Source organism: Fringilla coelebs (genome assembly GCF_963513975.1).
Source record: "Fringilla coelebs genome assembly, chromosome: 4".
NCBI lineage: Eukaryota > Metazoa > Chordata > Aves > Passeriformes > Fringillidae > Fringilla > Fringilla coelebs.
In genome coordinates this window covers 29898184-29924537 of record NC_140032.1, presented here as the reverse complement: position 1 = coordinate 29924537, position 26354 = coordinate 29898184, and the positions used below count along the sequence as shown (strand labels likewise).

The following is a 26354-nucleotide window of genomic DNA, read 5'->3' as shown; positions in this document are numbered from 1 at the left end:
CTGGAGATATTAAATATATATTAAAGTCTTAGAGGGAATTAATCTTCACCAGGAGAGAAAATTTTGTGTTTATCTTTACACACATATTCAAATGAGCACACACATATTTATGTTTTCATAATGTTCAGAAATTTAATTATTCTTGCAAAATAAACAACTGCTATTAGCTAACTTTGTTACAAGGCTTTTTTAGTTTGCTTTTTTGTTGTTGTTGTTTTAAACATGTACAGTACTCTTAATGTTAAAATTGCACATTCCACAGTGGGTTGACCTCGTGCAAGAGTCTGAGGGAAAGACCATATGCAAAGGAAAGCCCAAAGAGCACCTGTTTCTAAATATGCACACACCCTAGGCATGTTCAGACTTACACTTTAATGCTTCATTGTAGTTTCATTAACTCACAACTCCCTACTGCTGGACAGAGTGAACTCTGTTGTGGCCTGTCAAGCTAGTCAGCATGAAATGCATTGACATATAAAAGAAACAGTGAGAGAGAAGCTACATTTAAACATTAATAAAGAAACTTAATAGCTATAATGTCAAATAACATACAGGTCAGTCCACAACCAGAAGTCTTTCCTATCACTTCAGTTCAACTTTGGTAGCTACTGTTGTTTCTCCTTGTAGGTTCTGAGCTATACAAACATAGTTTCCCACATCTGTGTCTTCAAAATCCTCCACAAGAAGAACACTCTTTGAGATTCTTGTAGTATGGCCAATTCCTCTGTTTATCAATCTCCAGAAGTTTTGAATAATCACAGGCCTCCCGGACTGTTAAGAAAACAAAACAAAAACAACCCACCCACACAAAATAGGTGATTTCACAAAGTGCATTTAGTGACACCACCCCATCACCTTGAAGCAGGAGGTTGGAGAGTACGAGCCTATATGCAAAAGTCAGCCCTAAGTGAGGGAACTGAAGGTGTCTGGCAGTGGCAGCAACTTTGCTGCATTAAATACTGATGTACCAATAAGCTATGCCAAATAGGATAATGCAATGGCTCTTCCACTCCAAGCACAGGTACTGAGCTTGCCAAAGCTCTGCCTGGAGCCTGTGCGTGAGCTGAGTTTTAGGCCACTTACTAAAGCTGCATTTGGGTACCTGATCAAATAGGTGAGGTGACCTGGGGGAGGTGTCAAGATAAATGAGTGAGCTCATTTTTAGACTTCAAGTATGTCTCAAAAAGAAGGCAGCAGTGGCATGAGGTAGCTGACTGAGCTTTCATTCTCTTTTAGCACAGTGAATAGCTTTAAGTCACATGTTGAAAACTAATTCCTCCTCTAGTTTTAGAAAACACTACATCAGATAACATAGAAATAAACAGTAACAATTCTCAATATTCTTCACATTCTGCTTTCCAAAATGTATATGTAACCACAAAGCCAAAATTACAACACCACCATGTTTATATTAAAAAATGCTTTTTCATGGTTTTTGTTGTTGTTTCCGTTTTTTGGTTTTTTTGGTTTTTTTTTTTTTTTTTTTTTTTTTTTGTTTGGTTTGGTTTGGTTTGGAGTAGTTTTTGTTATTAAATAAAAGGTGCTTTTTTAAGAAATTCTATAAGGGAGTTCTCTGATGGACTGGTTGTGAGGTCACACTGCCTGGCACCTCAGGAGGTCACAAAATACTGGATAAGAGAAATTGGCCCAATGATAGAAGGCAGTCGCTTTTCTTCCAAAATCCAGCAGCTGCTAGTCACCACACTGGCTTCTGCTATACCAATAACTGGGATAAAAATGCAAGAGAGAGGTTTCTGTGTGGAAACCATCTTCCCTTGCCTCATGACATAGATGGATTAACCACTTACTAACATGAATGCTACAAGGCTTAAATTGGATGTAGCAATAGGATAAGTTAGACACTTATGCAGAGTCAAAGCTACAATCTCACACTTGAAAAATGACCAGTACAAAGGCAGCTCTCTGTCTTCCTGAAACTTAGGGATGAGTCACAGTGCAGTCAGTAAATGCCTAGGAAGTGGCAGGCATTACCAGCTATAGAAAAAAAAAAGCCATAAAAATTCTTGGCAGTTGTAAAATGTAATAGAGAATCTTAAACTTTTCAAAGTAATTAAGCCACTTAGCAAAGCAACACCTCCTGTTCCAAGCTGGAAAATTAAGTGCTACCTACAATCAAGTAATACTGCAGATTTAATCCAAGTCTAAGTTACCTCTTAAATACAGCAAGTGGAACATCCTTGACCCTACTGAAAGTGAAGGTAAAGGCTGTACAAATGGACCCTGTTTGCCCGCTTAGGCTCTTGCAAGTCCATTTTTCCTCAAACTAACTGCCTGCTTTGAAGCCTGTTGCACGTAATCAGATTAAGGGTGGATCTGTATGCATTCACAGCAGGTGAATAAGCAAATGCAATTGTCAGGGAGTGGCAAGGGGAAACATGAAAAAAAAAAAACAACTGAGTGGAAAAAAGCAGGGGGAGAGGTTAGTGACCACAGAGATAAAAGGAGGGTCTCCACAATGCACCATACCTAGGAACAAGCAGGGATTGATGTGCTGCTTCTGCTCAGGAATCGGGCAGTAGGTGAGAGCCCAGCTGCTGGTTGGTGTGGGCTGGGACAAAACCATCCCTGAGCTCCCAGCACTGAAAGCAGCAGCATGAATGGAAACATCCAGTGAATCTTAGAACAATGTCAGTCCTTTTTCTTGCATAAAAGGTCTATATGATCGGCATCAGCGATGCTCCGGTCTCCCTTCCACCCCACCTTTTTCCTTGCAGTATGGCAATGCTCTCAATAAATGTTAAGTCTTCAACAAGCATGCAGTGCTTCTACTCTGACATTTACTTGATCCTTTTGCTGGGGCAGAAACCCAAACACAACTCTCCCCTCCCTATCCCCAGGCACAGCTGGAGCTGAGACAGTTTACCCTGGTGGATAAGCACAGAGGCAGGGCACAGGCCAAAGCCTCTCTCACCCCTGTAGGTGGGTGCAGTGAGAGGGTGTAGTCCTCTGTTGATAGCCCATGTGCCCTGCACTGCAGCTCTAGTATCCATAGCAAACAAGGGAGATAACCTGCATGCTTTAGCTGTTTATACTTAATCAGAGCTAGAGAGGTGTAAACATGCACATGCCAGCATGCATCAGCTGCAGTAAAACCACTGGGAACAACTGGGCCAATAACAGCCAGCAAACCAGGCTGGGGGCAGCATGGGAAAGATGCAAAACTAGGGTGGACACTAATGAGATACTGAGTTTTGGAAGGCCAAGCTGGGTCTAGAATGATTAAGAAATTAACTCCGGCAAGGGTGGTTAGAGGGAAAAGAGAAGGGACCTTCAGTGATGCTACTCAGATACATCTTACTTTGTGCAAGAAAAGAGACCACAGATTCACATTGTATTTCCTGTGCAGTCTTTCTGATGAGGCTTGGCAGAAGCCGATTCTGCTTCAGGATATGGGCAAGCTTAAAAATTCTATGCTGGGATAATTCATGCACCCAAGCCATGGAGAAAGAAGGGATATCAAATGCAGAGGCAGCAGTGGGCCTTGTGACTTGCCCTAGAACAGCCTCCTGATGCTGGTGGGCTTTGACCCTGCCTGAGGCTTTCTTTGGAAATGCTGCCAGAGGCCAAGTATCTCTGCAATGGAAATCTGATTGCTGAATTTGATTTTTACTAACAGGGCACTCCAGCTTCATCCCTGTGCAGGGACATTGTCAGGGAAAGACAGGCTGAAGTTGAAAGGGGATATGCTGCCTCCTCCTGCCAGCATGCCTGAACTGCCAAGAGCACTCAAAACGCTGCCTTTGTGAAGAACAAACCGTTTCAGGCAGGGCATTCACCTCTTACCTCTTGCCCTGGATACTGCCACCTGAAGCTCACATCCACATCTGGCTCCCCAAGGACTGTGCAGGCAACATGAACTCTGCCACTGAGTCCGGCTCCACTGGATGACACCGCAATTGTGGTTGAGGGTGGGCCCTTGGGTACTGAGACAGTGTTTAGAAACAAAAAATTAGCTGCTAAAATTAAATACACTGATAAAATCGAGAGTCAGTTTTTGACTCAGTTTGCTTAATGCAACAGGTGTTTCACACCTGCAGCCTCCCCCTCTAAACTGGGAAACTTGCTGGAATTTAAACCTGATAAATGTTTTATCACATATACTTTTGATCAAGATTTTAAAACTCTCATTACATTACTTATTTCACTTTCTAAAAATTATTTTCTTAGTGTCAGCAGAAGAGTCAATTTAAGCACAGAGAAAACTGCACTTTACCTTCCACATATAGTAGATGATATTTGATGGAAATCTGAGGCGCTCCCTGTGACTCTGCTTTGCAGTAGACAATACCTTTATGATCAGAAGTAGGGTGCTGGAAGACAAAACCCTTCTTTGCATCATAAATAATATCACTTCCATCTGTCTCAATTTCTTCTGCTGGAAATTCCCGGTGAAGAGTCACTTTTGCTGAAGGAGTAGTAACACGGCATGGGATGACTGCAGGTTTATCTGGGTTCAGGTAGACAATCTCAAAATAACTGGGAGTAGGTACAAAAAGTTCCTCTTTGTCTGTGCAGAAGAGTTGACATAATTACAGCTACAATTACATCTTTGTTTAACAGAAAGAAAAATACATTTGACAAGAGAAAACAGCTGCAAGCAACATTTAAAATAAAAAGCTTTGGCTTAATTTTAAAATGCACACACAAAAGAAAAAACAGTATTGCTTGCATTAAAAAACATTAAACTGAAAATAAAAATTAAGTATTTTTTTAATCTTAAGAAAATCTTTGGAATGTCTTTTAGTAAGCTTCCAAATAGTTATCTGGATCCCATCACCACTGGTAAGATAAGGACTATTAGAAAAAGATACTTTTTGAAGCTACAGACTTTTTATACCTGTGCTTTTAGGCAAACTATTTGATTTACTGTCCTAAGTAGAAGAAATATTTAGTGCCCTCAGAATCACAGTTAAGGAGTATTTCCATAACTGGCATGCTTCTTGGAAACCTAAATCTGAAATTCCTCTTTCTAGCACGAGCATTTACATAATAATTTGACTGAAAGGTTTATCCCAGCCTTTCTAAGGAATTTATCCTAAAAACATTAAGCTCTTCTTTCTCATGGTCCAATTTAATTCCAAAATGTATTGCAAACAATCTTATCTTAACATTTTGTACTAAAACATTTTCTAGCTACGAATACTTTAGCTCTAATGAGGCATCAAAGGTTGTTTTACTATTCAGAACGCTTTCCAGAAGAAAAAATGAACCATTTGATTTCAGCTCTATTGTACCAAGCAGCAATAAACTGTGCACAGGCTCTGGGGGACACCACGTGCCCTTGAAGAGTGTCTTGCCTCTCAACATGCTATAATGACTCCTCAGAGAAACTGTGGCCTTATCGAGTTTTTTAAGGCAGTGCAAGTAACTGGAATGAAGTGGCAGTGAGGGAGAGTCTATGGGGCCATCTGAATGCCATGACAAAATGAATCTTCTGCACATATTTATTTTCTTTATCAAGACACATTTTTAAGAATTAAAACATTTTTTTATTACTTTTGTAGAAAATCCTCAGAAAGTGTGTTATAACATATGTGCTTTTCATTGCATTATCCATTACTTTGCGTATTTTGCATAATCTGAGGGAAAATGGACTCAAAGAAAATCATACTAAGCAAGTAATTTTCTGCCCACCAGCAGGGTCTTCATTAAACATGCACTAAAAATAGATGAAAACTGTGTCAGTAAAATCTTGACAATGAAATCACTGACGTAGCTTTATTCCTGTTTTACCAGCAAATATATTTCCATTCACAATCCCCCAGTGAGTTAATTACCTGTGAAAAAGATGTATGTTGACCCTGTTTTAGTCTCATCCTTCCTGCATTTGTTACCACTGCACAGCTGAAGCCAGCAGCTGTATTCACCTGTGTCTGCTGCAGTGGAGTTTGCAAGGATCAGCTGACTGTACCTGTCAAGCTGCTTTATGCTGTGGAAAAACAAAAACAAAAGGCAGAGACAAGCACAGATGTATTTCCCTGTATATTTCTGTCAGTTCATTTCCACTTTTGATTTTTTTATTCCTTCTCTGCAACTGACCCCTTTTCACTTTCAGAGCTCTGTTGCAACTTCCCCTTTTGCTCCAGCAGAGACTGTTTACATGAGCAGTTTTCTTGATGTTAACTACATACAAGAGCTTGCAAGCTTTTCTCTTGAACAGTTCATTCCTGGATTCCTTCAAGTCTCCATTTTGAAACTGGGCTGTGACTGTTCTAGGCCATATGTTCATCTATGTTTTAGCCTAGTTTGTCCATGCATAGCCCTTTCCTTCATTGTACACATCAATCCACACGTATCTCAGTCCTTTTTCAACACTGTAACACTGCTTCAATAAAATCTAACAAAGATAATTGACAAGTAATTAGTAGCAGGTATTCTACTAAGAGTTTGTTTAATAATTTCTGCCTTCTTTCAGTGTGAATGCTTTACCAATTTTTAACATACCAGTACAAGTTTCCACTTGCAAAGAGCTGCTACCTCAGCTTGGATTTGTCCTGCAAATTAAGTCGTTTTGCATCACGTACTCCTGCGGTCTAAGTCACACCCCTGGAGCTTCCTCCACATCCTTTGGCTATTTCAGAGCACGACCCTGAGAACTGCTGGCAATGCCATCACGTAACTACACTAAATTCAGCCTGTGTGATTATTTCAGACTTGATTTGCCTTTTTTTTTCCTTCTCCTGAATTTCCCAGGCACATCTCTCAGTGGACTGACATTTGTAAATGTGCAAGATATTTATAAATATGTAGATATATACATAAATACTGACAATTATTCTAAAAGGCAAAGGTCCTATCTTATGAAATACAGCAGCTACAGTCTCATTTTGTTCTTTTTTTATCTATTTTAAGGTTTACCTTCCTGGCTTTCTGATAGACAGATGGTGGTGTGGTTGGCAGTCTACTGGATTGACTTTTGATGGATTGCAAAAGCAGAGGCCCAAGAGTACCAGTTCTAAGGGAATCCTGTCAGCACAGCCACGTGGCAGCACTGATGCACTCTGCTGCTGCTCCAACCCTTAAAAATGTTCTTTTCAACAAGCTGCCTCTTATGGTAGTTGATCTAGGTCATGAAGGGCTCCCTCTTTCCTTTGCAAGACATTAAGTTACAAGGTAATTTCTTTCTAACCAAGGAGTGATTTTTCCAAGTCAGGTATTTGATAATGAACTTCTTTTTACTGTTTTGAAAGAGATTTAGACAAATACACAGCTTGCATGAAGTCTGAACAGCTCTCATACTCATTCAACTGTGGGTTTTTTGATTGTTTATTACCCTCCTAATTCTTACTAGGTGGTAGTTATTCTGTAAAGCAGATACCCGACTGAATAATTTCTTTCCAGGATTAGCATCTTTGAAGAAATTTTTATCCTTTTATAAGAGTTTTGCTTAACTGTCCATTGCAGGCAGAATAACTGTTTAAGCAGAGGCCACCACTTCAGCTGCATGTGCTTCCTGGAAGTTCTGGCTCCCCAGGTGCCCTGCCAGCAGTTTGCACAATTGCCAGCAATCACAAGCAGCAGTCCACATAACCCAATACTCAGCCTTCAGCCAGGCCAGCAGCTTAGAGATTAAAAGCACACCAAATGCACACCTCAAACAGAGATAACTGAGAACTGCCTTTTCCACTAAGCCCTCAGACACCATTAGATCCACACCAACATAGACACACATGGATCCACCACAGGGCAGTTTTGAGGCCTGCCTCAATAAACAGGCAATTCCCATCCACTAATGCACTTGTTCTACACAACCTTGTCTGATTCCATTTTTTAGAAACATGTAATTATGGTGCAGTAGCCTTTCCATTTTTGATATAGGCACTACCTTGCATTATAAACCATTTTCAGTTTTTGGATAACTTTTGAGAAATTCCTATCTGTGCAAGAGAACATGCTATGTATCATACCCAAGAGGAAGAAAAGATAAACCCAAAACATGTCCTAGTCTGTATAATTACTATTTAGTTTCACAGTTCACATTTCACAGGCTATATGACAATCTCAGAATAAAATGTTCTCAAAAGATCAAGTAATAAATGTCTACAATACAGAGAAACCATTATGCCAGAACTCTTTTGCCTCCAATCATTAATGCAGACACTGAGCTATAGCTTGAAATCCCAACAGATAGCAAAATAAGGTCAGAGTTAATTAATTATTGTACAATGTGTTCTTCTTAACTGTGAACAAGCTATTCAGTAATAACCTAGCAAAGTAGTCATCCACAAACATGCAATAACAAAACCTGGCATCTGAGAGTGCAGATGTTGAAACTTGAGACATGACCATATTAAGCAGACAAAACAGGCCATATAAAATAAAGTATAAATGGTAAATCCTGCAGGTAACCAATATTTCCAGGGTAATGTATCATTTCATTAGTATTTCATTAATATTTTAGATGCTGGGAAATCTGACCCAGAAGCCAAAACTTTGCTGTATTGTAGATGTCACAAAGTAAAAATGTTGTATATACAAACATTACCAGACTGTTTAAAGAAACTAGAAACATAGCTCAAAATCTTATTCCATACATTCATCTTATTAAACTTTATTTAAAGTTCAGAAGATTTTTTGCCAGAAAACTATGCCACATTTAGAAGCTAAAATATATATTTATATAAAAAAATCTATAAAGACAGTGTACATAGCATCACACAAAGAGCATCTACCCAACTACACTCAAGTAGCTGCATTCATACTAACAAAAGAGAGCTTATCTCAAATACACACTCACTAGGACAGGAACATAACATCTTGCTGTTTTACACAAGACAAAAATCCTTAGCTTTTAAACTTCAAAGCATAAGCAGCTAAATCAAATTCAGTTATACACATGAGCCCAACTGACATCCCACTAAGCCTGTGGGATGCATTCACTGCATTCAGTGAAAGCAGCCTAATTTCAGTCTAATTCCGGCCCCCACCACACCCAGTCTCTTCAATATTTGTGCGAGTTCTCCTGTCCAGACACCCTCCTCTCACACGAATGTACATGTGATGCATGTCCAGCTGCTTGCCCCAGCTTCTTCCATCAGAGCAGCCCCATTTTCTGTCAGTTTACTTATCAGATGAAGTCAAATGCAGCTGGTCTTCAGCAGGGGAAACCCATGCTCCAACCAGGCAGCACAGAGACTGTGTGAAGTCAGAGCAGCTTTCTGCTATAAAGCTTTAGTAAAGGGAAAATCCGCCTGCCCTTATTTTTATCCCTCTCTTATGTTGTAGATCCAGTTTCTGGGTGAGCCTCCACTCATTAATTTGTTATTCACAGTCTTACAAAACAGCATTCCAGCCCTTCCAAACTAGGGGTGCAAGAGCAACCTCTGACTGTTAACACCACCAATGTTTTTGGCCAGTTCAGCCAGCACACAAAATTTTCAGACAAAACGTATGTAAGTGCTGCACAAAGCAAGAGAGCGTTACAGCCAACAGGCTAGTTCTGAAGTTCTGCAGCAAGCTTGTGTGCGTCCTTAAGCTGGGAACCATGTTTGCATGATTTGAGCTTTCTCTCAGAGTTGTATGGCACACTACAGTCTCTAAAGCTAAGTAAATTGTTTCAGTGTGTACTGTTGTGTACTCCAGTTAGAGCAGTGGAAAGGCTGAATTTCTGCTCCATCTCAGCAAGAAGCAGCCAAAGAGTCCTCCTCTTCCTTTCACTCAGCATCTCTCACTCCCTCAGATATGATAATTATAGCACATGTAACAGCTCCAGACCCATTAAAAACCGAGACTCTCTAGTACAGCAAGTAAAATATTTTATTTATCGGGTTGTAGAATATGCCTACAAGGACAAATTCAATGAAAGCATAGCCACCAATACTACAGAAATGGCTTTTCTAATGAAAAATCTTCCTCTTTAGAAAAGGCATATTGTCCCCCAGATTCCTATATTCTCCTTACCATATGGGTGAGTTTAAAACATGTTAAGCATAGCATGGAGGCAAAACATCTGGGTTTTATCCCTACTTCTTTTTGCAACCACCCATAGAAAATACATTGATGCTAAATTTAACTAACTGCAAGCCAAAATGCTTGCACATACCTTATGTTATTTAAGGGAAAAGTAAGAACTGGATGCCTGAGCATCTGTTGCTATGAACAGAAGAATTGTAGTCATTAGCTCCCAGCAACTGCAGGGATCTCATCACCAGTCTCTCTCCTCCTTTTCACTTTTCCTCTGGCACACCAATTCCTTCATTTTCCATGACCTCCTTTTGGTACCACCACAGCCCCCTGCTGCTGCCATCAATTCTGGTTTGCACCAGTGCCCCAAATCCAGCAAGACCCACATGGAAATCTAAGGTAAAAAAGGCCCAGCCCAGTTAATTAGCTTGGGTTTTGGCCCACATCTCACTAACTGGAAATGAAGGGCTTACCATATACTTGGTCTTTAAGTAGTCAAAAAATGTCAAAAGATACTGGACATACATCTACCTAGATGATTACACAATTTCTGCAGTAGGTTATTATTTGCTAATAAGTTTTCTGAATCTCCCCCTTCTGCTCTATATTCATCATTTTGTTTTAAAATAATGAAGGTAATGTATTAATAAAAATTTTTAAATTGCCTATTGCAGCTGATGCTTGGTGCATGGTCTTGCTTATTCCATGAGGAAGATCTAAGCTCCTCTTGAAAGGTCATAGTTTTGCTGACCTTTTCTAGTGACAGCTCACTTACAAATGCCGCCAAGTGAGCTAAGTAACATGGTACCTTTATGGTACTTCAGTCAAAATCCATCAAACCTTTCTGAAACCACAGAACACAAATTTCAAATTTCACATTCTGTAGAGCAGGCTTTGTTTCACAGGCACCAATTAGCACTACAGCAAAATCCTTGAGATAATTAGCAAAGTCATGCTAAAAACGTGATGAAAATGTAACTGCACAGGATTCTGTGGTCAGTTTCTCCATAAATTATTACTATTCTGTGACACAGAAACCTGCTTCTAATCTATGTTTTCAATTTCTCTAGTTAATTTTAGGATCGTCTGCTTGTATTCAAAACTGATTATTTAGTCAAACACATCCTTACTGCTTTAACAACTTATTTCAAAAGCAATGACCATTATATTTCAATATAGAATATTGAATATAGATCCTTAAGTATATGCCTTACATACTTCTAAAAGGAAATAAATACTTAGGCAAGTTACATCTACCCAGTCAAAATATTTTATAGCACTTATTTTATGTGGCGCAATTAACTTTGGTTGTATGGTTAAATTACCACTGTTAACTGGACTGAGTACAGAAATGTAAATTGCTGAAGCAATAGGATTCCAAACTAATTCAAACTGGAAACCAGAAAATTACACACTCTTTCTTCTGTTTTCCCAAACCATCTCAATTTCTTGTATTTTCTCCCACATGCATCAACAGAGAACACTTAACTTTGCATGAGAGGAACGGACAGACAAATAACCAATTAGGAAGCATTCAGATTCCTCTCCAAAAACCCTGAATACTTGCCCTGCCTTCCTCAATGCCAGATTCTGACACTCAGATGGCATGGCCTGAAGGTCTACAGGACCAAACCATGCCAGCAACCTATTTGCAAATGCACAAAACATTAAGATAGACTTGAGAATGACGATCACCACCAAACAGATTCATGCTCCCGGCTGGTTTGCTCATCCAGCTCTGGCTTGCTGGGAAGCCAGGTCTGTACAGCAGCTAATAAACGCCACCTGCTGAAAGAAACCTGGATAGAACAGTATTCCTTGCAGAAGAATAAGCAGTAGCAGGTTAGAGGCCTTTTGACAGATATTGCTGTGATAAGCTCACAGCAGGAACCAGCTTGCTGCTGTATCTTACTGTGGCAGTAGCTTTGCACTCATCTCAGTCCTTGGGTGCCTCAGCCAACATGGGACAAGCAAATAATGGCACAAAGAACTGGCTCATGAATTACAGGAGGATGTGCTAGAGGTCACAGTGGGTAGCTGCCATTCATCAATACTCCCCTTGGGAAAGAGAAGTGGAAAGAAGAGTAATATATCTGAAAAACTAATTAACTAGGAGTGATTTTATGGTAATATCACATCTGTAAATAATGTACTAATAATGAACACTGAGATTCAGATAATCTGAGTTAGAGAGAGCATACACACTTGTACTTAATTTAGGAACAACAAGACAAGAGCAGCTGACAAATCTTGACTCATGCCTCTGTGCCCCTCTCACCTAATAATCCAAGAAAATCTCCTAACTGTTCTTTCTTTGTGTATCACTCACAGCGCTTCACAGTCTCCATAAAACAGCCAGTGAAAACAAACACTTCTCAGAGCAATAAAATGCCTGTGGAAGACATCCTTAAGCTCCTTATATGCCCCTCCTCTTTCTAATACAGAACTAAATTACTACATTTAATCTACATTTAGCTACATGTACTACCTGAAAAACCAGGAGGTTTTTCATATGGAGAGTCTCAGAAAAGATGTTAAGAGCAGCAGGACACTCAGATGGTGGGGCAGTCAGTTCCTCTTCCTGCTCTAGCAAATTCTTCTGTGGTTTTCATTAAGATGTCACAAGATGAAAAGAAAAGCTTTCCTTGATTTAAAGTGACAACCCTCAGCATTAAACTCTGATGCAACACAAGCCCTGCAATTTTGTTTTGCATGCGAAGGCAACTCTGACTGAACCACTACTCTCACTTGCTCCTGAAGGCTGGTGTATGTTTTGCTAGTTAAGAGATGTGGGTTTGAGTCTCTTCAGGAAATTAACCTTACTACCACACATGGTAGTCACATTAGAAACCAGTACAGCCCAACACAAGCAGATCTCGGCAAAGCAACAGAGTTGGTAGTGAGCACCTGACATCCACACACACATTTTGAGAGTTTTACTTCGGACCAACACTAACATGGTTCCCTGTTTGTGGCCGGAGCACAATGGTGAACATCATTTTAGTTTAGTCTGAAGGAAATAGTTCACATGCTGTAAGACTATCCCACAGTGCACTTCACAAGGCAGTAACTGGGGATGACTAAAAGTTGCTCATTCTTTTTGCGGACACTAAAAACTATTACATAGAACATTGTGATTGTAAAAATGTAAATAAACAAACAAAAACACCAGTGGTGTTAAACATAGTAAGAGAAAAAAAGTTCTGGATTTTTCCTGCAAAAAATGAAAACATAGCTTACCTGAGTCTGGAGTCTTTAAAGGTGTCTAAATAAGAAGGATAGTTCCAAGTAACATTACTCCCCTTACATCGCAGCTCTATGCTTTGTCCTGCAGCCAGGCTTAAGGTGGCAGCTAGTTTCTGGAAATGACCTTTATCCATCACCTGCATCAGTATGGACTGGGACTTCAGAGATGAGTCCACAGACTCCCTCTCCTTCATTTTGGGATTCTTGGGTTTTACTTTCTTGTTAACAGGCTTAATTTTGTTTTCTCCAGGTTCTTTGGGACGCTTACTCTTTGCAGGCTGTCCAATAACTGGTAAAATAAAGAAAAGAAGGCAATGCTACTGATTAGAAAAAGCTTATATAGTCCTTTGGGGAAAAAAAAAAAATCTTATCATCCCAGAGAATAACTGAAGTTTTGTTCCTCCTAGAAAATATGCATAGAACTTAGTAAGAGTTAACTTCCTTAAGTTTTTGAAGTCTGCCATGACCCATTTTCCTGGGGAAAAAGGAAAAAAAAAAAGAGAGCTTTCAAGAACATGTGGAAAATCTACTCTTACATAAACAGAGAAATATGCAAGGTATGAAAACTTTACAAATTATAAGGGAAAGAAATACAGCACTTCTATCTGCAGCCACTTTTGTCATTTCCACCTCCTGGCGTTGCCATGCAACATTCAATGCAACACAAGCTCTCCACGTTCATGCCACATGCCCATCACTTCTGCATGAGCTCTTCATACACCACACTTCCATAAGGGACACATGAAGAACTCACAAGTGTAGAAGTTCATGACAATTTATAAAATACTAATAGTGATGCAGGTTTCTTAGTTTACAGTAATTACTGAAATACGAGTGATACTTCAGTCACTTGAAGGTGACTTACTTAAGTTCTCACTTCCCCATAAGAGCCATTTATTTTGACAGTCCCGAGGAAGACAGGATCTTATTTAGAGACACACAATAAGAGCTTTCATTACCTCCTAGAGACAATAAGGATGCCTAGTTGCCTTAACAAACAAAGGAAACAGAAAGAAAAGGTGAGGTGTCTCAAATATTTAAAAATAAAAACAAACAAAAAATTCCAACTTTAACTGACATCAGGAAGCACAGTCCTTCTATGAGACAAGCCTAAAACTACTTCTGCCAGACACCAGAAACACCACTAACTGCGCCCGACAGCTAATTCTTGTTTTCCACATGGAAACGCTGAGGTATTTCATTGTACAAATCAATCAACAGGCTCCCTCTGGAATGAAAACCTCAGCATATTCATATACTCAGCATAATTAAAACTGGTACAGGCTGCCAGTATGAACAGCAGGACTTCCAGATTCCTGCCACTGATGGCTCCTGTGACACTCCTCAAACCCCAGCTGGACACCTTGCACTGCATAAGCTTTGACTTTCCAAGTCCAAGCTGATGTACAACACATTTATTTTAAACAACACAGTGCCTTGTGAGCACAAATTTAAAAAACAGGAATTTGTAGCATTTTTTCTTTACATTACATTAGAAAGGCTACAGTGGGCCAAGCCAAAATTATTTGCACTGACACCACCTAGTGTTAGATGCCAATCAGGGAACAGGGCAACCATCTCTGCTCCTTTGATACTACTCTCCTAAGCTTCCAAGAACCTTTAGCTCAAGGGGGTCTGTGAACCACAGTTGTCACCATTTTATTGTGCTTGGCTGGTTTTGGGTTTGGTGATTTTTTTGTATTTTTTTTATTATTATATTGTCCTTGGATGTCTTCCTTCATTGATTTGTCTGGTCAATTTTGAAAATTATACAAATTACATATAAATAACAGATGCCTTCTAGTTTTTGTATTAAATAAATATCCATGTTTCTCCAACAACATTCTCTCTAACACATATACTTTTACAAAACTTGAGCATTTTTGACTAATTTTCTTTCCAGACTGACAAGTCCTAATCCAATTGTTCCTGTAAAGAATATGCATCTTACAACAGTTCACCTACAACACATTTGGGTGATGGCAAGAACAGAAAAGCAGACTGTACACCAGGTTCAAGGTATGCTCAGATCTAGTTGTACATATGAATGGTGTCTTCCTTCCTGAATAAACAGCTCATTACTTTTCAAGACAGCAATAATAGGAGCTGACTTTTTAAAAAATAATCAAGTGTAATTCCAAGACCACTTTCCTAAGTAGGAGCTATTGGTTAAAAATTCATAAGTAGAAACCGATCAAGGCATACATGAAGTTAGAACAGTTTGTGTTATTTAGCATCAACCAACATGAAATCTGAAGTCCTATTTTCCCTGCCCAGTCTTGCAAAACTGAGATCATTCTACAACTCTTTACTGACAGTTTTATTTTCTTTTAAGAGGTACTTCAACATGCTGAAAAGCATGTGCCTTACAAGATCCCTGTTAAATTCAGCTGGTTAAAAGCAATTCTATCCATATGGCAAAAAGACTAATTCCTACTCTTTATTTCTTATTAGTTGTTGTTCCATGAGAGGTCTTCCCTTGTCTCACAGCACATTGGTTCCCAAGGAATTTTTTACAACAGGCTTAATAAAAGCTTTTGGGAATCCAGCTACATCAACCAACTCATCCATGGCCACATTCTTACAAAAAGTCCTCAAAAAACCTCAGCATATCTGAAGAACAAAACTTCTAAAGGGAAAAAAGAAAAAAAGAGAGAAAAAAAAAAGAGAGAAAAGCAGTCATGCCAAAGCCATACTGACTTTTCAGCAATTCATGAGCTCAGTTTCAGTTTACAGAATATGGACATCGGGCTTTGTGCCCCTACCTCCTCCAAATATTGTAAAATACTGGGATATTCCATTTCCCTGGAAAGGTATAGTTATATGATATGATATAGTGATATGCAGTGATATCACAATCAATTCAGTTGGAAAAGACCACTGAGTCCAACTTTTGACCAAACCCACAATGTCAATTAGGCCATGGCACTAAGTACCATCCAGTCCTTCCTTAAACACCTTCAGGGACGGTGATTCCACCACCTCCACTGGCAGTTCATCCCAATGTCTAATCACACCTACTGTGAAGAAATTCCTCCTAACGTCCAATCCAAACCTTCCTTGGCGCAGCCTGAGGCTCTGTACTCTTGTCCTCTCACTTGCTGCCTGGGAGAACAGGCCAAACAAACCCCACCTTGCTACCACCTTCTTTCAGGTAGCTGTAGAGAGTGATAAAGTCATCACTGAGCCCCCTTTCTCCAGGCTAAGCAACCCCAGCTCCCTCAGCCACTCCTCCGAGAACTTACCCTCTTAGACCCTTCATCAGCTTCACTGTCCTTCTCTGGAAAAAGACAAGCTATGCATCTGGGTTAAGGCTTCACCAATTTCAGATTCAAATTTCTTTTACACCTCAGGTGTATATCATAACACCTTGGCACTTAAACAGCTTCTGTTGCTAATTTTCTCTCTCACTGATTCTTCTGGCATGTTAATGAGATGTCCTCTAATGATCCTCCCCATAGAGAAAAATTCTATTTCAGAATCTGCTCTTACAGTGCTTCATAGGATACTGCACTCTAATTTTCTTCTATGCTTATCATGTCACCATTTGTCATTAAAACCTCTCTAAGCACCTCCATAGTGAACATGGGTGTACAGAGATAAATTTTTAAATTTCACTTTCTATAGATGCTCTTTCTTACCCCCATTCCAACCAGTCATGAAAATTCTGCAGCCATGTCTCCCTGCCCCACCATGGTACATCAGAAGAAGAAAAAGGATTTATGGCTGGTTTTATCCTTTTGTAAGCCATTTCTCAAGCTCTTTCGGTCTGCTTTATTCTGGTTTTTATATTTAACCCACATGTGAGTTAAGGCGCCTCCTCCTCTTATGTAATTCCCCCTTCCAAAATTAAACACATCAGTGGTTTCTTTGTCTTTTATTATTCCTGAAAGAATATTAGAACTACAGTCAGGCACACAACAACATCTGAATCCAATTACTTGAGCTCTGCTACAGAGCAGGTCAAGAATTGCTGCTCTTCTGAGGGGCTCTCTGAATAGCAGCTCTAAGTCATTATTTGTGGCCATCTAAACAATTGCATTCTGCACCACACCACGATGTGTGTTACCCAGCCCATGTGAGGGGAAATTATTCTTCCTTTTGCTTTTCTATGCAGTCCTTGCTGCCCCTCTGATTTTCCTTAGCAGAGCAGTCACTACACATTGGGTGGTCAGTTACCAGGTTGGTTCTTCTCCCCAGGGCCGGTATTTCAGCCCTGATGACTTTTACCATCAAAACCCACCAGGAAACAGATTTAACACAAAAGTTTTCTTCAACACATACTGCCACGTCTCTTAAGCTATTCCATCTTAGTGGAATTACTACTGTGCCATAGTACTGGGAGGTTCCACTGACAGGCCCCATCAGCCTTTGGAATAAACCTTCCCATTTCAAACTGGCTATTCCAGTTTCTTGTTGAATTCTCCAGGCTAACTCTGTAGCAGCACACAAGCTTTGGTTCAGCCATCCTTTTTCTTTTTTTTTTCTCCCATCAAACCCTACTGAAATTTGTTCAAACTACTCTTTGACATTTCCACTACCTTTAGCCAGCCTCAATACTGACATTATTTCTAAGGCATGTGGACCCTGCTACCTTATCCCTAGGAAATGCTTTATCCCATACTGTGCACTCTGCCACACCTGAGACTCTGCCTTTAAGAAACTGTTAAAGACTTCCCTATGAAAGCTTTTCAATTTTAAGTGCCAGAAGCCTGGTTTTGATTTTCTCAAGATTAAGTTTTTCCTCTCCACACAAGCTCCCTCTGTTTCACGTTTCTGCAGTTCAGCGAGTCTGAACACTTTCCTCCTACACCACACTCCCAGCTGCTCAGTGAGAGCCTTGTCTGCCTCACCTTGTACTTCCCTGCAGGTGACAGCAGGGGCACTTCAGGAAACACATCAGAGGAGCTTTTATCTTCCTACACAGAAAACCTGGTTCTGCCTCTGTTGCACCTCTCCAAGAGGTGAGTTTGCAAGAAAGCTGTGACCATGCTCCCTCCCAACACTCCCTTGTAAGTCTTTCCAGATACCTACTGACCACTTCTAGCACCACTTCTGCACCTCACAATCCTGTCTTCTGTCTTAGCTGAAGTCTTTTTATGCCAGGTAACAAAATTTACTGCTACGGTATCACCCAAGGTAAAGAGGACACACAATCAAATGCTTCCAGGAACACAGAAACCATCACCAAGAATCCTCCATTTCCTTATCCAATCTGCAAGATTTTCTCAAGAAAGGGAACAAAGTCAACCAGTCAATTTATGCAAGCACATGAATATGCCACGTTTGGGATATTTCACTGTCTCACTTGAGGTATGCCCTGTTTCAATAACATTGCACTGCCTAATGTTGCACTGCTTTAGTGCAACAGCATTCCTTATTAGATATAAAAATACAATAAAATTAAGACCTAGAAAAATATTAATTGAGAAAATGCCTCATTTCTACCACTGATCAGCTCCTAAAGTCAGTTCTAAATGGCACTGTACTAATTTCAGCAGCAACAGTACATTCGGGGTCCCTAATAACTCATCATGCCAAAGCAGGAGACTATGCATCCATATGCCACAGAAATATACCATACAGCACCTTTGCTCCTGGTCCTGCTCCTTGCTTTTACAAATGTCACACACACAATTTCAAAACGGGTGTTTAGTTATATAATCCTAAAAAGCATTTGCTATTTATTTGAAACATCACCTATATCCACAGCACATTCCACTGGTCTCACAGTGCACAGGTTATATTACTCAAGAAGGCCCCTGACCTTCAAGTGTCATCCTAGAGGGCAGTGTGTGAGCCTGGTCTCCCACAAGAACAAAGGAGTCATGTTCACTGTCCACCAAACATACCCATTCCACAAGGCAGGCCCCATGCTATATCTTGGCACCATCAGAGACTGAAAACGCTCTCAATTTATACTGATTAGTTCTTCCTTGAGGTGAAAATAAATTAAGTGTGAAGGTACTATAAATTTAAAAAACAAATTAAAAAATATAAATGAAAAATGAATTGTGATTACCATAAAGTATAATTAACCAGCAGGATTACTATATGAGGAAAGCGTCTTTGTGATTACGAATAATAGAACAAGCTGGATGCATCCCACCATTTGTGATACTTCAAACGAAAAATTAAATATCCAAACACAGAGCCAATCTGGAGGGGCATATTTCAATAGTTCATAAATTAATATATGATAAATTAGGAAGACTATTTTGAAATTACTACATTAGGACTTCTATATTTAGCTTTGGACAAGAAATGCTTATTAAATATGCCTGGTTAATTTCTCCCATCAGTAAGCTTCTGGATGGCAGAGCAGGAAGCACCCAGTCACACCTCAGTATAAACATAAGAAACTGACAAGAACAGAGACTTGGGAAATCTTTCTGTAGCCCAAGTTACAACTCATTTCTTCTTCTATGTTTTTATTGTCTCCTTCTCAAATAGAAACCACTTTTCTTGATGTGGTATACGCACAGACCAGATCTTTCAGCAGAAATCCTCTCCCGCATCACTCTGATCCACAATGCAATTCCTCTGCATGTAGTCATGAGAAAAACTAGGGTGGAAAAGGCTTCTGGAAGTCCCTTCCCATCTCTGAAGGGACTGCTGCTCTGAGCCATGTCCAGTTGAGCTCTGACTTTCCCAGAGGCTGCAGACTCTACAGTCTCCTCTGACAAATTGTCTCTATGTTTATCAGCTCTTAGGGTGGAGGATGTTTTATGTTCTTTTAAGAATTTTTTCCTTATGACCTACTAAAGTACTTGTGGTAACCGCTTCTGCCTTTCACCACGCACCTAAGATCCTGCCTCCTATTTCTCTACAAACCCTTCCATGGGCTATGCAGGCCTTGATCCCCAAGTCCTTCCACAGTATCAAACAATGGAATTACTTTCTTGTTGTTTCTTCCAAATAAGTATTAATAACTTCATTCACATTTTGCAAGAGGGAAAGAGGGAACTTCTGCTAGTTAAAGTCTACGTAAGTCAAGAATTAGTTAGGAATGTCCCTTCCCCACCAAGACTTTCTCACAGCCTGAGGCGGCTGTGAGAAAAAAGTTACGAGAACTTTTCTCATAATACTCAAGTTATGTGTAAAGTTCGATGCTCTCAACTGAACAACGATGCAGAAAGTCAATTTTATTTTTGGTTGTTTATTAAATCCGAGCACCACGTCCAATGCTGTCCCACCTCTAGCCCTGTCCCCTCCTCAGGCGCCGCACGGGACTGGACGCGGACTAAAACTTTCTACCCCAAAGACGGTGGGCGGCAGGAGCAGCCGGGGCTGCTGCGATCGCCTCTCCCCAAAACCCAAACCCACATTTTCGCCTGAAGGCTTCGGCGACCTGCTGGCCTCACACGATGCGAGCAACCCGCCTTCCCTCCGCCTCTGCCCAGCGAGACGGGAGCCCCGCCGCGCCCCTCCCGTGATGGTTCCCGCTCCCGTCCCCGGGACGGTCTGGCCGGCGGGTACGGCTGGGAAAAGGGGCGCCGGCGGCGCCTCGCAAAGCGGGGGAACCCGTCGGGCGGCGGCTCACCGTGTGGCAGCGCTTCCTGCAGCAGCAGCAGCAGCAGCAGCAGGCTGAGGAGCACCCAGAGCCGCATGGCGGGAGCGGCCCGGGCCCGGCGGCGGCGGCGCGGGTGCGGCGCGGGGCGGCCCCGGGGAGCCTCGGCGGGGAGGGGCCGGGGCCGGGCCCGGGCCGCTCCCACCGCCACCCGCCCTTCCTCGCTGGAACCCGCTGTGCGGAGCGGAGCTGCAGCAGCAGGGCGTTGGGGGACACCTGGGGACGGCTGTCCTCGAAGCAGCTCCTCGGTGCCAGCTGCCCCTCGCCATCCGAGGCTCTGCTCAGGTCCGGCTGTGTGCGGGCTGCCCTGGGCCCACAGCCGGGCGAGCAGAGCGGAGCAGCGGGAGCCGCACGGGCTGTACCGCAGGTGACCCCGGGCTGCACTAGGGCACTGAACAATGCTGGCCTAAGACAGCAAAAACATATTTCTGCGTCCAACTGTTGCACTCGTGCCAGCCTGCCACACGGAAGAGATTCCCAACAGCTCAGGAAAAGTACCTCGCCGTGGAAAAGAGAGGCGGTCTCTCCGGGCACAGGTGAAGCACATTGAGACGGCGCACGTCTCTCTATGCTGCTAGCAAAGACATGGAGGTGGTAATGTCTGCTCACAATGAGCTGTAAAAAGCCATTCCTTGAAATTTGAGGGTTTCCTTGGAGGCGAAGGGAGAGGAAAATATGACTGGAGGGGCCACAAAGGTAGATGCAAAGCAAGGTTGGACTTGAACGGGGTGAGGGGGGAAATAATGGCTGTCAGAGATCAAAGGCAGACCCCCTAGTAGACACAACCACAGTCCAGTGTGAATTTAAAAAAATTGTGTCCCTGACCACAGCTCCAGGGCCACAGAAGATGTGAGAGCAGAGTATTTACAGATTACTTAAAGGAAGCCTAGGCTTCATCTGTATCCACACAAAAAAAGTTAAAAGGTCCATGCATAATGTTCCCCCACCCTCATAAACACCAACACATGCAGAGTTTGGAGACTTGCTTGCCTGACCCTGCTTTGAGACTTCACCCTGGGGCACCTGGTTAGCATAAAGAAACCAGTAGGGTTCAGGAGAGGAGTAGGATGATGAAATTTCATGATATCTTTTTCATTCTATTGGTGTATCATAAACATGTCATCCATTACCTGCGACAAATTTTTAAAAAGAATATTTGTGTTGCGACAGAGTATTTTAAAAGCGTTTCCCCCTTGAAACAATTAGAATACCAAGTATTATATCTGAAAAGCTTATCAGTCATTGTTTCAAGGTAAATGAATCTCAGAGAGAACTCAGAAAAGTTGTGTAGTATAAACTGCAAATTTGCAGTGGAAATATTCACAACTCCTGCTTATGATGAAGAGTGAGCTTTTTTTTTCCTGTCATCTGCAAAACTACTGGTTGCAATCCTTATGTGCCTTCCTAAGTGACATTTCCCTTTTGCTTTCACACACAGGGTAGGTCAATGATCTTACAGTGTCAGAGCTTCAAGTATTAGTGTATTATGGGAAATACAGTAATAGCACATGGACATAACACTCAGACTGCATTAATTTTAAGACATATTTAAACTGGTATATTCCTTTTTCCTATGAAAATGTCTACAATGAAGAAAGTTATTTTATAGATTTTACATGTCCTACTTTACAAAGGGTATGCGTGAATTTTCATTTATAGCCATCAGAAAAACTAATGTAAACCTTCATGTGAGGACCCCAGTCCTCCACATGAGTAAGCTGATAGATTAAATACATCTTTCCAAGTAATATTTTAAATGTGATGAGATGCCTGCAGAATGACTTGCCCTCATTTAAATCAGTGGCCCTATTCAACTGCTTCATGGGACCAAGATTTTTAAGACCAGTCTTAGTACATCTGTATGTACTAAGGTAATTATTAAGTAAGGTAATTATTAATAATTTGAATACTATTATATAATTCCTTATAAAGAATATACCTCAGGAAAAAATACTGTCATAACTACTTTTAAGTCTGTGAACAAAGATGACTACTCAAATGTCTTTGAAAACTGTGCCAGATGATAATCTTGCTCTCTCAGTTGGGTTCTGTGTCCAGTCTATTGTTATCCATTGCCTAGATATATGCTTTTATTCTCTTGGTATACTCACAGTACTATTTAAAATTGAGGAAGGTTTTGGGGTTGGTTTGTTTGGGGTCTTTTTGGGTTTTGGAGGGTTTATTTTTTGGATTGGGATTGGGGGGGGGGGGCGGTGTTGTTGGTGTTGTGGTCAGTTGATATGGTTTGGGTTTTTTTCACAAATAGGGAATAAGGAAACAACAATGAATTTATTCATCCAACTCTGCAGTTGGGTGAATACCAGGACAAGGTTTGCTGCTTCAGAAAGTTGAGCATGAAGCTGAGGGCCACTCACCCCTCTGGAAATCAAACCTAGCATCATCTCTGGTTTGGCAGTATAACACAAAATGCCCAAATCAAAGGCTGTTATTGTGTTCCCTCTATACAGTGCATACAATGTTATCATGTTATTTATTTTAAGTGTACTATGATTTGTGTAATGTCATGACATTAGATATCTGGCATACTCATGATGTTAACTTACTGTATTATTTTAGTGTTAACTAAAACTATAGTAGTGATTAAAATTACAGCTGCTGTATGAAGGACATACAAGTGATATTCAACTTTATTTAAAAATATGGAACAAATGCACTATTGTTATCCCACAAAGCATGTTTTACAGTAAATGAGGAGCAATGTAATTTCCATTAAAATTGGGAACTAAGGTAACTAAAAATGTCACTGGTAGCAATTCTGTTGTAAAGTGTGGAAAAAAGCACCATATTCTTAAATACAAGCAATTTTACATTCATAAAAATTCAAGACTTTTCATTCTGGTAGAGCACTTCAAAGAAATACAAATTTATAGTTTAAATTGCATCATAATCAGTCTTTCTACACTTTGAATGCTCAGCAGCATACAATACAGAAATAATGATTAAAACGTACATACAAACAAAAAAAAAGATGGATATGAATGCTAATTTTTTTAAAAATGATTCACACATTATTGATTTTAAAGATATGTAACACATATTTCATGCTTTGCTTTCTGGTACCACGAAAGAAAAAAGCTCTCCTAAATATTTAAATCCTCATATTCTGATTCCAACTAAACTTGGTGAAGCTGGAATCGACCTCGTACAAGGCTCATGAAAACATAGAAAAACAACAGAATTTGTCCAACTGACAATAAAAAATATATATGTACACATACAGTTTGTAATGCATGTCTATGCACAGAAATCCTTCAACTCATGTAAGGAGTTTGATTTCTAAGACCAAACAGAAAATAGATCAGCACCGGGTAAAGGCATTATATTTAGCTTTGAAAAGATCCAACATTAAAAATGCAGAGGTCCTCAAAACATACCAGAAAGAAATACTAAAGGTACAGGAAATTAAAAACAAACACAAAGATCCTATACTATATGAAATACCACCCGCTCTTTCTGTAAAATTTATATTTGCTTAACACTGAGTAACCTCAGTGCCTTCAGTGAACATACTGCTGTTCACACAGGCTTCCCAGCGTGTCCAGAAAGAATTAGGGCCCAAGAGCATTAAAAAGGTGCTTTCATTTTCTCTTTATGCACTCAAGTAAGACACACCAGACTTCTTGTGAATTAAATTCCTACTGTAAAAAATGTGTGTCAGTGTCAAAGGCCTCATACCCAATTGCACAGTTCCACACAGGCTTCCTGCACTGTCACCCCTCTCAGGATGCTTATGGCACATTGATATTGGCACTTATTAAAAATTCTATGAAAACACTGTACTTTATAGTTCTTAAATATATCTCTTTTTTTTTTTTTTCATAAATTTTAGGGGAAAGGTGACTAGACTTGTAAGTTTATCCTGTAATAAAATACAATATATATATTTAAGTTTTACCAAGCTTTGCCTCTAAATTCATTGTATCATTCAAAGTTGCTGGATGACACAAGTCAATTGCTGCCTAAGTAACTGTATCCCTACAACTCACATTTATTGCTGCTAGCTCTTCAACAGCAGGTAATAAAAATGGCTTTAACACTTGGCAACATAAGCACGATAAGCACAATTACAGATTTCATGAATCTGACCAGAATTTGTTGTGCAGAAAAAAGCATACTATTATTAACAGAACAGTTTTATCCATGATAACAGACAATGAAATCTAAGTTACCTCATAAAAATCCCATTGAAGAATAAGGACTGGAATACCACAGGAAGACCACTTCAGTTAACAGGAATTATTCAGAAATGTTTTATAACTCCTATACATCAGAACAAAAAGATTTATTTGTTCTCTGTTAAATATGCTTTGGCTTATTTTCTTAAAGCCAATTAGGGAAGAATAATTCCTTTATCTAATGGCATATCCCAAATGTACCAAAAAAAAGAGCTTATAAGAACTTTTTTTCTACAAAGGAAATAAAAACCCAATAAGCTACCTTCAAAAGTAGATATTTTGTATTAACACATACCATTATTATTTGTGCAGAACAATTTACAATACCAAAAACTGTGTTAAAAAATAACAACAATTGAATTCCAATGGACTTGTGCTTTCAGCTGACCTTTCAGCAAGTGCAGAGATACAGCAAATGTGAGAAAAGGATCAGGATTTCTTGCATCTATCGCTTTTGTGTAGGGACTAGCATGGCATGTTCTTTGCTTCTGCTGAGTCCTGCTAAAGCATCTGGAATTTTAAGACTGCATATACAAATGCACATCAAATTTACCATAAATATCTTACTTCTGGCTTGTCTGTTTTCACCCAGCCACTGACTCATACCGACTATACACATGTATAAATAAGCTTTGCACAGTTGAAGCAACTAAGAGTAGCCAATGACTTTCCTTTAATTTCATTTTATACCTCATTAGTTATGTGGATAGTTTTGGTGCTGCAGCTCCTCCCACCTGTCTTAGCAACACTTCTACAGGTGCATCCTATTACTTTAAAATAATTAACTTTGCTAACAAGAGGGGAGAAATATTCATTCAAATGAAAGGGGAATTTGTCAATACACAAAGTGCTGACACATCATCAGGTAAATAATCTAGAAAATTTACTTCCTTTAGTTCTCTCCAGAGGCCTTAGCCAGCACTTGCTTTGGTCAGAATCTAACTGTATTGGCAGTATGCCTTGAAAGGAAAAGTCCAGTGCAATATAGAAATTATTTTAACCAGTACATCAAATTTGCTATCGGCTAATTTCAGACATGCAAATGCATGGACAGGTGTGCACACATACATTCTCTAGGATGGCCTTGGGAGAGAATGGAGTCTTCCTTGCACAGCACAGAACAGCAACAGTTTGTGCCTTGGGAGCCTGGCTGGCCTGCTCTATGGTATCAACAACCATAGCAAAAAGTAAGTCTGTGCTTCCCACATGCTGAGATGTGGAAGGAATTTAAAGAGCTGTGTTTCACTGTAGGCTTGTAAAGACATCACACAAAATCTTCCCATGGGCGCGGCTGACTTGCTCCCACAGCAATGGCTTTTTTTGAAGCTGAGGATTTAAGACTACTGGGAAAGAAGTCATTTTAAGATTAAAAAGAGGAACGAATTGCTCTGAAAAAGGAGAGAGACAAGCAGCGTAAC

At 40.2% G+C, this 26354-nt stretch overlaps 1 protein-coding gene across 1 annotated transcript; it reads right to left on the bottom strand.

Moving 5' to 3' along the window:
- Window positions 1-582: 582 nt before the first annotated feature.
- Window positions 583-20795, bottom strand: PDGFRL (platelet derived growth factor receptor like; the record flags this gene model as incomplete). Its single annotated transcript, XM_084204789.1, has 6 exons — window positions 20714-20795; window positions 13165-13459; window positions 5799-5950; window positions 4235-4528; window positions 3805-3944; window positions 583-771 (listed from the first exon to the last, which is right to left on the bottom strand). Exons 1-6 carry the CDS (start codon window positions 20778-20780, stop codon window positions 583-585), a joined length of 1137 nt encoding a protein of 378 aa, XP_084060915.1. The 5' UTR covers window positions 20781-20795.
- Between the last annotated feature and the right edge of the window lie 5559 nt (window positions 20796-26354).